The sequence below is a fragment of the Pseudochaenichthys georgianus genome, chromosome 6 (genome assembly GCF_902827115.2).
Source record: "Pseudochaenichthys georgianus chromosome 6, fPseGeo1.2, whole genome shotgun sequence".
Classification (NCBI taxonomy): domain Eukaryota; kingdom Metazoa; phylum Chordata; class Actinopteri; order Perciformes; family Channichthyidae; genus Pseudochaenichthys; species Pseudochaenichthys georgianus.
In genome coordinates, this window is record NC_047508.1 from 12889810 (window position 1) to 12905073 (window position 15264).

General features: G+C 42.5%; 1 protein-coding gene across 1 annotated transcript; it reads left to right on the forward strand.

Moving 5' to 3' along the window:
• The first annotated feature begins 3456 nt into the window (after positions 1 to 3456).
• st3gal2 (ST3 beta-galactoside alpha-2,3-sialyltransferase 2) lies at positions 3457 to 12677 on the forward strand. The gene is made up of 7 exons (XM_034085767.2): positions 3457 to 3504; positions 3696 to 3755; positions 4609 to 4742; positions 6880 to 7059; positions 7506 to 7551; positions 8667 to 8786; positions 8900 to 12677. The coding sequence occupies exons 1-7, from the start codon at positions 3457 to 3459 to the stop codon at positions 9071 to 9073; spliced, it is 762 nt and encodes a 253-aa protein (XP_033941658.1). The 3' UTR covers positions 9074 to 12677.
• The last annotated feature ends 2587 nt before the right edge of the window (positions 12678 to 15264 follow it).

Below are 15264 nucleotides of genomic sequence, written 5' to 3' on the forward strand. Positions count from 1 at the left end.
ATAGACTAGATAAATACATTTCCTAATGGTAATATTGTCGCATGGAAAGCAGTTTGAAAAGTGTTTCCATTTCCCTTTAAATGATTGCATGGAGGCTTTGACATTGACTTCCAGAGACAGCTGATTGAAGTCCAGTGTTTGGTCTCACCAGCTTTTTTTGAAATCCTTCACTGAGTTTGAGGCTAAACATGCCCTTTTATTTGTAGTAAGTGATAGTTAGTTTTTAAATTAGCATTAAGCCACATAGGGTTTTACCATTAAACATAAGGAGCTAGTAAACACTTCTGAAAGACCAACAATTGTTATGTTAACTTTCACTTAACGTCACAATAACCACTTTGATGTTACAAGAGATGAATTACACTTAAGAAGTTAGTTTGTAGTAATAATGTAGATTTGACTTTGAGAGAAATTAAGATCTAGCATTATTTGGTCATTTAGGCTCGTGTTACTGGCAGCAGGTTTTATACTTAAAGGTGCAATACAAGTTTGTGTTATTTTAAACAGATCAAATATTTACTACATTACCATCTCTTGTTTTTTAATCTCAGGTCAGAGCAAGCTAACTTTAATGTTGCCCTTTGGTTAAATCAGCTAGGTGGTTACTGGTTTAATCACAGCTCATTGTGAGAAGACACAACCCTATGCATAAATCCCAATTTAGTCGACTCTAATGTTATTACTAGGATAAGGTTACATTTAGGAATAGCTGGTGCTCTTAGAAGTAGCATAATCTGAAAAATGTGAAATATCGGTTTTTTGAAAGTGAATAATAAAGTTGTATTTATTTGAAAGAAGCTTCTACTTTAGGAGTCAGAGGACAGCTGAGAGGTGGGAAGCAGGAGGGCATTAGGGAGGGCATTAGGCTTGGCTGCCAAAAAACATCTGCCAAAAATGAAAGGCCCCTGAACAACAGCGGTGCAGCGCGCCAAGCTGGCTCCAGCATCATGCAGGGATTCAGAGGCAGAGAGAAAAGATGAAAATGCAGAGAGTTAACGGCATGAAAAACAAAGTCAGATAGGGGAGTAAAAGAAAGGTTTAGTAGTCTCTGATTAGTGCTGATAAGCTGCGTGGTGCACAGGCGTCCCGGAGAGATGAAGAAAGACACGAGGCGGAGGAGAAACAAAGAGGGAGCAAGGGAAATTAAAGAAAAGGAATTAGACTGAGATGATGCATGAATGGAAATGTAAGCGAATGAAATCTTTGTTAGGAAAAGCGAATTAAGGCTGATGGTGAGTGAAAGGAACGAGTGGGAAGTTGAAGATTACTGTGTGGGAGAAAGACAAAGATGGTTGGGGATAGAAACAGCCATGTGGTGGCGGCCAATATCTTGATGAAAATGTTGTGTGTCTGCATTATTGTTTTGGGAGATTCTTTTTATGTTGAGTGCAGGTTCTGGCATTCTCATTGATTGCATGAATGCACATTTGCCTGCGTGGTTTGGCAGAAGCTCAAATTAGAGCAAAAATGATTCATTTGAGTTTTTTAATCAATCAACCGCTTTTTGACAGACGTGGCACGTGTCTATATTCACTTACAATTCCACAATGAGGCAGTTTAAAACCATGATCCAAAACATCAGAAGACACAAATGAACAGAAAAAAAAGAAAAATATATATTTCTACTCTACTGTGACCAACATGTCTTGCTTTTAGAACACAAGCTCTGTCAATTTAAAGTGTGTGTTATAAAGAACCTATGTTAAGGGAGAGGTTCACAATTTTAAAACAGGTGTCCATATTAACACTTCATTTTGTTGCTACTGTAATCATTCCTTTTGTTGATACTGGCCATTACAAGATCACTTACTAATGCACTACCAATGGTCTGAATCAACAGTAGGTCTGATACATGTGTGAGTTTGGAAGTGAATTAGGCTGGAGCCACACGAGGACGATAACGCAAACGGACCGCAATCGTTATCAAAAAAGTCTTCCGTCCACACGCAACAGGCACCAGCGTGTCCGTTCCATAGGGTCCGTTCACACGAGACCGCTCGAAAGCGCTGGAGACGCTGTAGTACATATGCCAGGCCTGTAAGTGGCGCTGTGGTCCTGCCACAAAAGCAGCGAAGAAGACTTCCCGCGCATGGTTGCCATGGTTGCCCTTCTGTTTATTCTCCGCTGTGGCTCTTTTTCTCCCTCCCCGAGGCAAGCGTTTGCTCTTGCTGCTGCTGTAATTCTCTCCGGTAGTCCACCAGCAGATGAAAAACACCCACCTCTCCGCCTCTTCCAAGTGACGAGGGGACCATGTGGCAGAGTTTCAGTTCATTTGACTGAGTAGTGCCAGGTTCCTTAGGTTGTTGCTATTGTTTCCTATTAACGGAGTCTGCATATGAAAGAAAAATCTGTGGGTAACAGGACAATATTTCCCCCAATATTTGTATAGGAATCGTTCTGGTTTCCGTTTGTAGTCTGAGTGGGACTGACCAGGACTTTGGCTAAACGCTCTGTATCAAGAGCAAAGACAAATCTGTGTCCGATGGAATGAACCCATCAGCTATCGTCTGATGAAGGCACATACAATCCAATCGTAGACGTCATCCCTAAGCCCCAAATCTATTCTTGCATCTGGCTGTAAACCCAGATATCAGTTTATGGGTTCCAAAATGGTGGCAACATTGACCATTACTGCCATTGCTACAGAAAGGCAGCATCTCTTAAATATCCCAATGGCATTATCACCAATTTTAATGTAGCTGAAGCCAATGTTGAATGTTTTTTGTTTACCTTCGCATAGAAAAGAAAAAATGTAATCAAATTCAAGTAAATTCAAAGTGAGTGTATGGTGCTATCCAAGCCTGAACCACTGGGCAACATGACCTACAGTATCATCACTCTCCCCTCTTTGTCTTTGTCTTCGAGCGATAGAATGACTAACAAAGAACTGCTAACAGAGCACTTATATACTAATAAAGGACTGGCTTATCTATAGCCAGTTGAGTAGCACTTGAAATACTTGGCTCTATGAAACCTGATGTACTTATATGATTCTGTTTTCTTCAAGGTTGTGTCTTCCTGGTCGAATGTACATATTGTAAGTCGCTTTGGATAAAAGCATCAGCTAAATGCAATGTCTTTCTTTCAACTTTTTTATGCTCCTCTCTTTTTTACATTCAACACATAACAAACTTCTATTTGCATCCAGCCTCTATTTATTCAAGTTGTTCAACCAGACAGAAAAGGCGTGTTGTCATCTGTCACTTCCCCCCCGAGCAGGAACTCTCGGTGTTGTTCGTGACACAAAAAAAACAGTGCCTGGAAACAGACAAAAAAAAACACTGTCCCTAAAGATGTAAACGTATAAGTAGTGTGGTGAAGCAAAAGCATTTGGTAAGGTCGAGAAGTTTACAAGATGTGTGGAACTCTCCCACACTTTCTGCTTTCTTTTGGACATTTGACATCCCTTCTTCCCCCGCCATCTGTTCCGCCTTTTTTATTCAGCTTGTTTTTGACATGTGGGCAGCTCCTTTGACCACAGCTCCACCAGCCAGACTGCATCCTGTCAGTCTGACACATGGCTGTTACCGAAACACACACACATACACACTTTGCTAATGAATGCTGGCGAGCGCATGCACACACACGTACAAGGGAATAGGGAAAGTATCTAAATGTAAAGTCTGTTGTCACATCCGATTTGTGCAGAAGAGAAACTACACATCCTCAACATATGTGTTTCTCTTTCTCTCTAGATGCTACAGCCCCAGTTTAAACCCCACAGCATCCAGCAGGTGTTGCTGAGGCTGTTCCAGGTATTTTATATTATTAATTCATCTTTCCACTTTCAAATCAGCCAAGTCATCTCTCTTGGGCCAAGGCTGAGGGCTAAACCGCTAAGGTTTATCAGCATTCCTTGTTAATTCATCTAGATTATTCTTCTCTTTTTTATTCTGACTGCCAATGCAGCACATACAGTTGTATGTTTTAATGGTCACCTATTATGCAAAATCCACTTGTTCATGTATTTTATACCTAAACATGTGTCCCCTCTGTGTAAAGACATTCTGAAAGTTTCAGCTCAAAGATTCTCTCTCTTTTTGTCCTGATCTATTTCTATAAAAACCTGTCTGAAAATGAGCTGATCAGATTTTGGCCACTTTATGATGTCATAACGATGTTTTGGCTTGTGTAGCGATAAGCCAATCAGCACCTTAATCTCCTCCTGGAGCACCATCGTGTTTTTTTAACCACATATTTCTCGGAGGGGCGTGGAGAGTGACTCCTTATTTTCATCTAAAGTAAAAGACAGAGAATCAGCACTTTTGAAACAGGGCTGAAACAGATGGGTTTGTGGGTAATGCTGCAATGATCTGTTTGGTATTTCGAGCCAAACACTTCAGAGACATGTTTTGTATATATCTGAGAGCTATAATATATTGATGAAAAATAGTATAATAGGGGACCTTTAATATATCAGTATGGCTCCTTGAGGGCAGACTCATGTATCGTCATGGAGACTATCATGCAGAGTTCACCCCAGTATTAAGAGCAGGATGTCCTTTAACAATCTGGTCTGAGCTGCCGGTTAGATTTTCAAATGTATCTTGCGGTTCCAGTGCTGCTTCATTCCAGTCAGTTTGATTGAATCGTGACTGTGTGTCGCAGGTGATTCCTGGAAGGTCGCCGTACGGCTCGTGGGATCCGGAACGCTGCCTGCGCTGCGCCGTGGTGGGCAACTCCGGAAACCTCAGAGGGGCCGGATATGGGCCGACCATTGACGGGCACAACCACGTCATGAGGTGAGAGGCTTGGATGTGATCGATAGAAGGGCAATGAGATAAAGAGGAGAGCAGATGCAAAGCTGCATTACATGGAGCAAGACTGAGAGAAAGATGTGGGGAGAGGAAAAGATGAAGGTGGATGAGGAAGATAGCTGGAGGGTAGAAGGGAAGAGAGATTTCATGAAAGCAAAGCACTATAGCCTTAAAGTTATATAATTATAAAGTTTAATTTGATAGCACTTTTCATACACCAGGTGCAGCTCCAATTGCTTTCACAACATGGCACACATCACAAATTAGTACAAATCATAAAAAATGCACTTCAATTCACAAAACCCTAAAGCCTTATTGCACACATGCAGCGTACTGTACATACATACATACATACATACATACATACATACATACATACATACATACATACATACATACATACATAATATAACAGCTCAAAGGACACGAGGAGGTAAAAGGTGTAATACAAAGGAAATACAAGTAAATAAATAATGAACCCTCTCGAGGAAAAAAAAGGAAGGCATAAGATAAGACAAAATGAATAAATACAATACAAATATTAAAACCTATAAAATAAATAAAGCCACAGTAATATACAACTAAAATAAACACATACTGTGTCATCATCTGTGTGACACATGTATATAGAAGCCGACAGCAGATGTGTTCTTCTACTATATTTAATCTTTTTAATTCTGTCCTATATTCTGAGTGGTTGACGCAGAGGTCACCTGACTAGTGTGAGGTCACCACACAGGGTTTATGTCTTAAGAAGCTGAAACGTATAGATCGTGCCTCTCTCACGCACGCACCCAGGCAGAGAGGCACATCAATCTGTCTGTCTGAATCAATCCCCCCCCCCATGCTTTCTGGCGCCGCAGTGATGGATCACAGGGCCTGATTGTCGTCAGTTGGCATGGCACACACAGCTATGTTGTTGCCCGCGGCGATAGTGCTTGTCGTGGCCAGGTGCTTTTGGCATAAAAGCCTCCACAGGAATGACAAGTATTTTTTTGTTTAACGCATTAGCATCCATTAGCGTTGCATTCTCAGTGGACTTGTGTGGGCTGCTTCCAGGTCCATCTCACTGTGGTTTGATTTTCATTCTGTGTTTTATAATCAGCTTGGTCCACAACACCACCGCCACCCACCTGCTGTCTGCGTGTCTTCTCACTCCCGCTATGCCAACAAACATCTGTTTTGTTCACTGTGTAGGCGCACTTAGCCGCCTTTTCTTTTTAAGGTGCAGACAGTAGTGAGTCACATAGACTGTAATACAGCAAAAGACAGAGTTACTGTCTGACGGGGAAACATATGTTTATTATATTCAAGGGCATGAACAATGGTGGGAACACAAGGACTCGGATGAAATGTTGAAGGAATGCAATGGGGGATGGATAGGAGGTTATATACAATAATTATGACGAGATTGGGAAACATTTGCATAGCACCACATCCACTAAAAGACACTTCGCTATTGGAGGGACAACAAACCTAAAAGATTGTCTTCTTTATGCATCATTTTCAGAGGTAGAAAAGGAGACAAATTAAAGAATAAAGTAAATGTTCTAAGTTACTTAGGATATCTTTTCTTGGCTATGCACATGTGTCTTTTTTTTTTACCAATTCTTCAGAAAACGTTTTACAAGTTATGCCTTTTAAAAAGTGGTGCTTAAACCATGACTTAAACCATGAGTTGAACCACTTTCATAGCAATGACTAAAAGCACTACTTTTACCTGGCTTCCTGGTAATGACGAACCACAAGTGAATCAACCCCCTTCCCACCTTTGCTGTTTTGGTTCAGTCCGACTGCTTCATGAGCAGCTTTCCTGTGCTCCAAAAACCCGCTGCACACCAGCTGCTCAGCACCAGACAGGAAACAAATAAAGGTTAGCAACCAGTTGGTGAACATTGTGGAGCATTTGGCGGCTAAAGAGACAGATATCTCCCTAAGGAGGAGACCAAGAAGGAGCCGTAAGGAGGGTTAATATTGAGCAGACAGCCATATGGCCCCCCATGTGGATTCATTCTGGTTTAAAACCGCTTTGCTGACTACGGCTGAAGCTCAGACTTTACTTGCTAGAATAGTGTTACCTGAAGACGTGCAACTCTCATAATCTACCTCCCTTTCTTCCCAGAATAAACCTGGCCCCCACAGTAGGGTACGAGGAAGACGCCGGCAGCCACACCACACACCACTTCATGTACCCGGAGAGCGCCAAGAACCTGGCAGCCAACGTCAGCTTCGTCCTGGTTCCCTTCAAAACGCTGGATCTCGTCTGGATCACCAGCGCTCTGTCTACCGGCCAGATCCGATTGTAAGAAGAGAGACACACACACACACACACACACACACACACACACACACACACACACACACACACACACACACACACACACACCACACACACACACACACACACACACACACACACACACACACACACACACACACACACACACACACACACACCCGCATGCATAAACACAGATTAGCACACATGTGATTGCACACAAAGATAACATGTATTCGGGACACATAGACACACACAGGGACACTAACACACATAAGTAAAGTTTGGGGTCTTAAATACACTTCATTTTTTGCACACGCATACACACACAGAGTCGCTAGGCTGGAACAATCGGTCAGCCGTCAATCATCCAGGATTCATTGCGGCAGCCATCACATAAAGTGCTGATTGAATGTGTGCAATCAATTTCTCTCTCTTTATCCCCTTCCCTCTCTCCCTCTCTTCCTCAGTACTTACGCTCCTGTGAAGCAGTTCCTTCGCGTAGATAAAGACAAGGTCTGTATTTCCATTACGTTTGGCTCTTCTCAGACACACACGGTGACCCCTCTTTGCTGCTGCAATTAGATAATCCCCTGCCCATTGTTGATGAGGGATTACAGTTAGATTATAAACATTCCTTTGTTTTTTTAATATTCTTCTGCTTTCGCTCTTTAATCCCCGAAAATAAATAAAGTCAAACTAATCCCCGCCGTGCGAGGACTTTTTATGAATGTCTTCTGGTCAGAGCATGGATGTATAATAAGAACTGGATACAGCGTGGGAGGCGGTCTTTTGAGAGAGCGAAACTTCACAGATTACCCATCATGCCTGGCTGTCAGAGCAGAAGAACCCGTATGTGCGCTCACAGAGCATGTGCCCCTCAAGCCCCGCCCCCCGAGCTCCCACTCTCGGCTCAGTAGAATGAATGGAGGGAGAAAATAAATCTAGGTTCGGCTTTTAGTGCATTTTACAACTTTAAGGACCTAATGTTTCTAATAAGGGCTACAACATAGTTCATACTGGGTAGTTTATTTAGTTTCAAAAAAATTATCCGCTGATTTACAGACGTCTCTTTCCACATGTTAGTCAATGGGAAGAAGTATTTTTGGGCCCAGTGACGTCACTGACTGATACGGAAGTTGCAGTACCGCCGTTTGGACACAACTAATTTTGGGCACAGAGTCCGGCGCACTTCCTGGGGGCTTGGGTCAGAGACACGGTGTGTTTTTCTAGCCGGCCGCAAAAACATAGATTTAAATGAATAAGAGCTGCTTCTTTGGCACTTCACCTGGAAGAAGATGATAAATGTCATACGACTTTTCATTTGGTGAAAAGTGCTTCAAATCTTTCACAGCGGGAGTATTACAATTTCACTGGGGAATTGTTTTTCTTTTGAATATGCAGCAGCTTTGATTTGCATGTGTCCATCTTTCCTGAATGTCTGTTTAAAAGTGAAGCTATGAATCTGAAAACGGAGGAACTTGGATTAAATGTAACATAAACTATAAAAAACTAATTGTAGATGTTTCTGAATATGGGACTTTGGGCAATGCTGTGTAGATACACTACTTCTTTCCATGCAGGATGGTTTGAATTTTCGTTTTCCAGCAACTCTGCTTCTCTTGCACCAGGTCCAGGTCTTCAACCCAGCTTTCTTTAAATACATCCACGACCGCTGGACCGCACACAACGGGCGCTACCCCTCCACTGGCATGCTAGTGCTGTTCTTTGCCCTGCATGTCTGTGACGAGGTCAGTTTAGTTCTCTTCTCTACTTCCAATCTGTAAATCCTTGCACCATGCCGGAACTACATTTTATAGGTTAATATTTGTAATCACACACTTCTTTTCCATCACTCCTCTAGGTTAATGTGTTTGGCTTCGGGGCAGACAGCAGGGGAAACTGGCACCACTACTGGGAGCAGAACCGCTACTCCGGGGAGTTCAGGAAGACCGGTGTCCACGATGCGGACTACGAAGCCCAGATCATCGAGCGGCTGGCCAAGGCCGGCAAGATCACTTTATTCCCCGGGAAGTAACCAGCGAATCATCCTTTGTATCTTAGTCTTCCATCGCTGCTACGGCGACAGACACTATAGAGTCTGCTTAGAACGAGTTAGATATTTTAACCAAAAGCTTACTGGTCGCTGGTTCCAAACAATGATATTCCGTTCACTTTCCCTTAGTTCTGAGAGCCAGTAGAGGCCCTGATGCAGATCCAGATGTAGTTCTGCTTTTCACAAGGTGGGAGTTAAGCCTTACATTCAACTCGGATTGAAGAACTAGTGAACACTGGACAGCAGGAACACTCATTCAATCACAACAAAAAGCCACTCTGACTTAAGGACGCAGAGAGAGCGTACTGGAAAGGCCACAGTAATAGCACCGTCAGCATTATGGAGACTATTGTTCTACACTTGGAAGTGTGTGAAAACGTACACCCTCTAAGTACGCGGCTCTGTACCGTAGACCTGCTGACAAAACTGGCAATCTGTTGACCAGTTGAGACTCGAATACTCCCATTTCCATCTCTTACAGAACCCTGGGCCGTGACTGTATGCGAGTTCTGCCTCACCAGACAGCGTCACGAGGACCCGTTCGGACTGTGATGGGCTGTGAAACTCTGGGGTATAAGCCAATGTGTGATTGCTGTTATATCATGTGTCCTCTGAACCCACTCCCCTTGGGTCCTTCACAGGCTTAGCAAGGCCTTGACAACGGAAACATAATCAGGACTTTTCCCTTTTGACCATTCTGACCCACACAGATCACTGCAGCACTAGCATGAGCCTGCTAACCCCACAGCGGAGCTTAAGACTTTGTTCACACAGGCAGGGGGGGTTCTGGGAGGAACGTTGGGTTGACTGCTCTAATGAGGCCAAGAGTTTGTCTCCTGGGATTTAATGTTTGGAGTTTCATCCCCATGTGGTCTGTCAGGGTCTACTTTGGGAGACTGGTTCTTCATGCTCCAGCTCTCCGAGGCAGCATGAGAAGCACAGCGTCTTTCTCCGTGTTGGGTCACTGTTTCCGTGCAGCAGACTTCTACAGAAACTGCTTTGGGCTCGCCACTTTGGCTTTCTGACGGGACTGAGACATCAGGGGAACCTCGCTCTGTTTCTTTGCCCTTACACAGAACTGACTTCTGTATCCCGGAGGAGTTAAGAGACTGTCAGGAGCATTTTGCTTCAGATTAAGGCCCATATCATGGGGTGAGAGAAAAACCCCACTGAGTCTCTCCATCGGCCACTAGCACTGGTTCCCGCTTAGCCAATTAAAACTTCAGCTATCTCTAGTGCGGGCGGAGCCACCAGACGCCTTAGACTTCATAGAGTGGTGCAGTGACGAGTCCTAAAACCCGGAAGTGAGTTAGCATTTTACCACTTCCTGTTCCCTCGTCTCAGAGCCAATGGGATTTCTCCATAGGATTTTTGGAAAATAGCTCAAAATAAGGTCTGTGGTTGACACACATTTCAGAGACGGATCACGTTTTGTTCTACAACATTAAATAATAATCAGCAGTGGTGATTTTTGGAGAGTTTACGTGTCTGAAAAACGATGGTTGTTAACAAGTGGCTGAATAGGACTACAGAAGTTGTGGAGGACGATGTACGTCATTACGCTGAACACGTAAACACTCCTCTAAGTTTGTTAGAACATTTAAAATGTCGGGTATACAAAACGTGCATTTATCAAACAGGTTTGTTTTCCACAGACCTTATTTTGAGCTATTTTCCCAAATCCTATGGAGAAATCCCATTGCTTTCTGTCGAGGGAACCCATGCGCAGCTTACTTCCGGGTAAATACGTCATCCCTGCACCACTCTATTGCTGCATCGATTAAACTGCACTTCCTGTTTGATTTCTTGTTCATGGCACATCCCACTGCAGACTTAATTTCAGGTTTTGTACTGTTTGCTTTGCCTTTACACTTTGTGATGTGAACTTACTGTTGGCTCAGATTTTCTTTTCTACCCAGTTGGCACAGGAATGGCTTCTTATCATCATTTGGTACTATCCTCAAATGATGACACATTTATAGCCTCATTGATAGTTATTCACATATTCAGTGAGGAGGCACAAACAAATAGCAGACATGCGAGTGCTGCTCAACCTTTTCAAAAGCGTCACTGGAAAAAATCAAATGTGAGCCATGAAAAAGTAAAAAGTATTTGGTGTGATGTGAGACATTTACGAAGTAGCTGGTAACTGATAAGTGAAAGTACTTGGGGTTCCTGGTCTGGAAAATATGTAGAACTGTTTATTTGTAACATGCTATACGTTTGATTTTTTTTTGCGTGTTTGCAAGCCGTTTAGCTAGATCATTACTTTTGCTTCGTTGTGCCGATTGTAAACATGGAGGTCAACAAGCGCGGGTCAGTTGGAGGGTGGACATAGTTTGTCGTCTTTTTGGATTCTAACTCTATTGAAACATTTGGAAAATATTTTTTTAAGACTTATTTTATTTTACAAAACAACAGGTATGTTGCTACTGATGGATTTGGTGTTGTGGCAAGCACCAGGGTATGTTTAAAACCGACTGTAGGTTGGCTAGTCAAAGCACCTTGTGTGACTCATGTGTGTTATGCAATGAGCAAAAACTAATCTACGACCTCAACATTTTTTCCGAATGAAAGCTAAATGTTCCTCTAGAAGCTGTGCTACTTTAATATGAAATAACAACTGTGTATATGAGAAATGAGCACATCCCTCTGAGTGGATTAAGAGTTAAGGGATTTAACCACATGGCATTAAAGCTCATTCTTATTGATTAAGTGTTTTTTACATGTAGTTAAACACACACACACACACACACACACACACACACACACACACACACACACACACACACATTGAGGAGGGTCGGGTGCTGCCCCCAGCAGGTGATGTGAAGAACTGTGCTTTCAATATTGGTTCTGTTTGGTGTAACATTGTGTTCTCTTTGGAGGATATTGTGTAACCTCATGTGACTCTTGTGTATTGTACCTTATTTGCGTTTGATGTTTTTATCCTACTTTGCACATAACATGTCTTTAGCATTGAGCTGTGCTCACTTAAAGAGTCTGTGGGGCAGAATCTGAACATTTTATTTGTATTTTCTATATCTGTGTCATACACACGGATACATACACACGGACATTTATGCTTGTGTGCCTTGTCTTGCCGCTAGACATATCTCGCCTATAGCTGCTCCATCTTTGCATTTTTTTTAGTCACACACACTCCCATGTCTTTTGGCTAAGAGCTTTGCCTTCTGAGCTGAACACACACACACACACACACACACACACACACACACACACACACACACACACACACACACACACACACACACACACACACACACACACACACACACGAAGACACGCATCGCCTTTTTCTCGGGGTACTGGCGCCTACCACTCTTCACTTCCCATTCTGCTTTGTGCACTGACGTTGTAGGCCTGCTTTAAGATGGCTGCAGACCATGTGAACTGGTGTCGCAGCGTGAGGTGTGCACACTTTTGAGGCATATCCAGATAAGTAGTGAAGAATTACAGGGAAGATGCCAGACATAAAGTGTGTCAACATTTGCAGTGACCTGTCTTATCTCTCTGTCTGTTTGGAACTACTGAACATGATTAAAAGTGTGGACGTATCAGTGTACCGTTGCCTTCGTGGTTCAGTGTTTTTTTGCCGTGGTCAGCGACTGTGTTCCTGTGTTGATTTTTGCTTCCCTCGATGCTCCTTCCAACCTTTCAAATGAATGTGTAAAGTGTTTTTTGAGATAACGTGGCTCTCTGGCGGCGGCCTAACACCTTCCCCTGCAGTGGGTGGGAAGGTCCTAATAGCCCCAAACAAGGCCATGACCACGAAAACCGCTATCGGCATCCTCAATTTCTCACAGATGTAGACCAGAACATTGTGATCAGATAAAGTGGTAGCAGGGTGATCCCTCCCTGCTGCGTAAGCCGACACTGGAGTTGAGTGTTCCCTGTAGCATTTATAACCTAAAGTAGTTCTTTCCTCCTGTCGCTGACCCAATAATACACAGTTCTCTTTTGGTCCTCGAGTGGATTTAAAAACAGTTTTAAGAAATATAGTTTCCAGTTCAATTCATATGGCAGGGCTTTGTCAAGGTAATCAGTCAGGAAATAAAACGGTGTGTGAATGTGATGTTCAACCATCAGACAGAAGTAATCCAACTACATGGGCAATTCTGATCTGCTCAAAAATGTAATTATTTATTTTCTTGGCCCATGCTACAACCTTCCAACCGTATCATGAGAATTGGGCCAGTCGTTTTCTCGCTTTTCTTGTCATAATTTATCATCGAGGTCTTTTTTTTATTCCAGGCCAGACTTATGCTAAACATCACTGCACTAAAATCATTCTTCATTGCTGTCAGCGAATCCAGGTTCTTTTCACATCCAGGACTATTTTCACACCGCTTATGTGCGGAGGCAAATGTTAGTAAATCCTGATTGCCTGGAAATGTGTCATTGAGCCTTGTACGACTGCACAAAGCAGCCGCAGCAGCACTGCAGTTAACCACATTCTATATTTCCCTGGGGGGAAAGGGAGGCACGTAAAGCTAATTGAATTATTATGTATGGGTTAATTCAACAGAATGACTGTAAATATGAACATCTAAAATATGGACACTATTTTTTTAAAGGGGTATATCTGTATCTCAACCTTTTTTTACATCCATATACATTATCAGGAATATGTGACATTTTGGGAGATACATTTTGTAATGTAAGATGATTGATACCACTGTGCTAAACATCATTTACTTAATATTGTCTATTCATAGTACTGGACGGTCAAGGCATCAAGAAAGGTGCAGATACTTTGAAATTGGTGCGACATAACCAGAGTAAGAACGGAGCAAAAGGAGTTGACCTATTCCAATTTGCTGAAAAAAAACAAAAACAACTAAAAACCATTGCAAACTCTGCTCATTTGCATATACATGTAATGCTACAATTCGGTCAAAATCAGCAAATTGTTAAAAGAAAGGCTAAAGGCAGGAGACAGTTTGCATACACTGAAAATGGGAATAGCTAGCCAGCTTGTCTTTGCACACTTCTCCAGGTCAAAAAATACTAACATAACACTACTGTACAACTCTACATTTTTGTTTTTTCACAAACCGTGTGTTGGGAAGTGTGTTCAAGAGGCGCTAGTAGACTAATTGTAAACTGTGGACAGATCTAAGCAATTTTTTTTTCAAGGTTAGGCTAACTCTACTTTCATACAGAATTGAGTGGTATCAAAACATCATCTAACTCCTGGCAAGCAGGCAAATTAGTGTTTTCCCTTTCAAGTTGTTATATTCAATGCTTTATCACTCATAACCTATTTATCAGAACCTCATCACTGAGAGACCTCAACATCTGATCACTGCCGGTGCGGGCTGTTGCCGGCGTGCTGCTTTCAGTTCACTGGTCTGCATTGAACAGGAGCAGCTCCCTAGCAGCAGTCACTGTCGCTGTGGATTGTAAAGCTAACACTCATACCTCTGTCAGCTATGGTGCTCGTACCCTCTATCAGTTATGAAGTAGGACTAAATGCTGCTTAGATTATACATCTGCCATGCCAGCAACACATTGGTGGCTCATATGAAACAGATACTGTAGGGATTTAGAGTTTGGAAGTGAAATCTTTCCACGGGGGCGGCTTCTTTCTGCCAGGCCTTAATGTCCTGTTCTTGAGAAGGACTACCTTTTGAACAAGGTAGCACACCTGCAATTACTCCATGTGATCAAACTCTTTGCATCTTATGCTATTGAACAAATAAAAGCTTCATGAAACGTTAGGTGGAAGTCTGATGTTGAGTTTGTGGGGAGCTTCGGTTTTCACTGCCAGGTTATAATTGGGCATTAAGCTATAGGAACATTTGTTTTCCTCAGGAGATAAAGTAAAAACCAAGCTACAAGGAGTCAATTTGGACCGAAAATAGGCAATTGTTTGCTATCGAGTTCAAAATAACATTCTCATTTTCAGTTTCATAGTTTAATTTTGGGTTCCTACTAGACCAGTTTTTTTTGTTGTAAAAGTCTGTTCTGCAGTGAAGTCAAAAATGTGTATTTCTGGTGGAAATACTCAGATATACTGTATCCTAATACGCCTGGATGCGACATAGGACAAGGAGCCATGATTTCATTAATTTTGGACTGAACAAGGGACACAATATTCCTTCTTATTTAAACTGACAGCATTAATAATAAATGCTGCGAGAAACTCA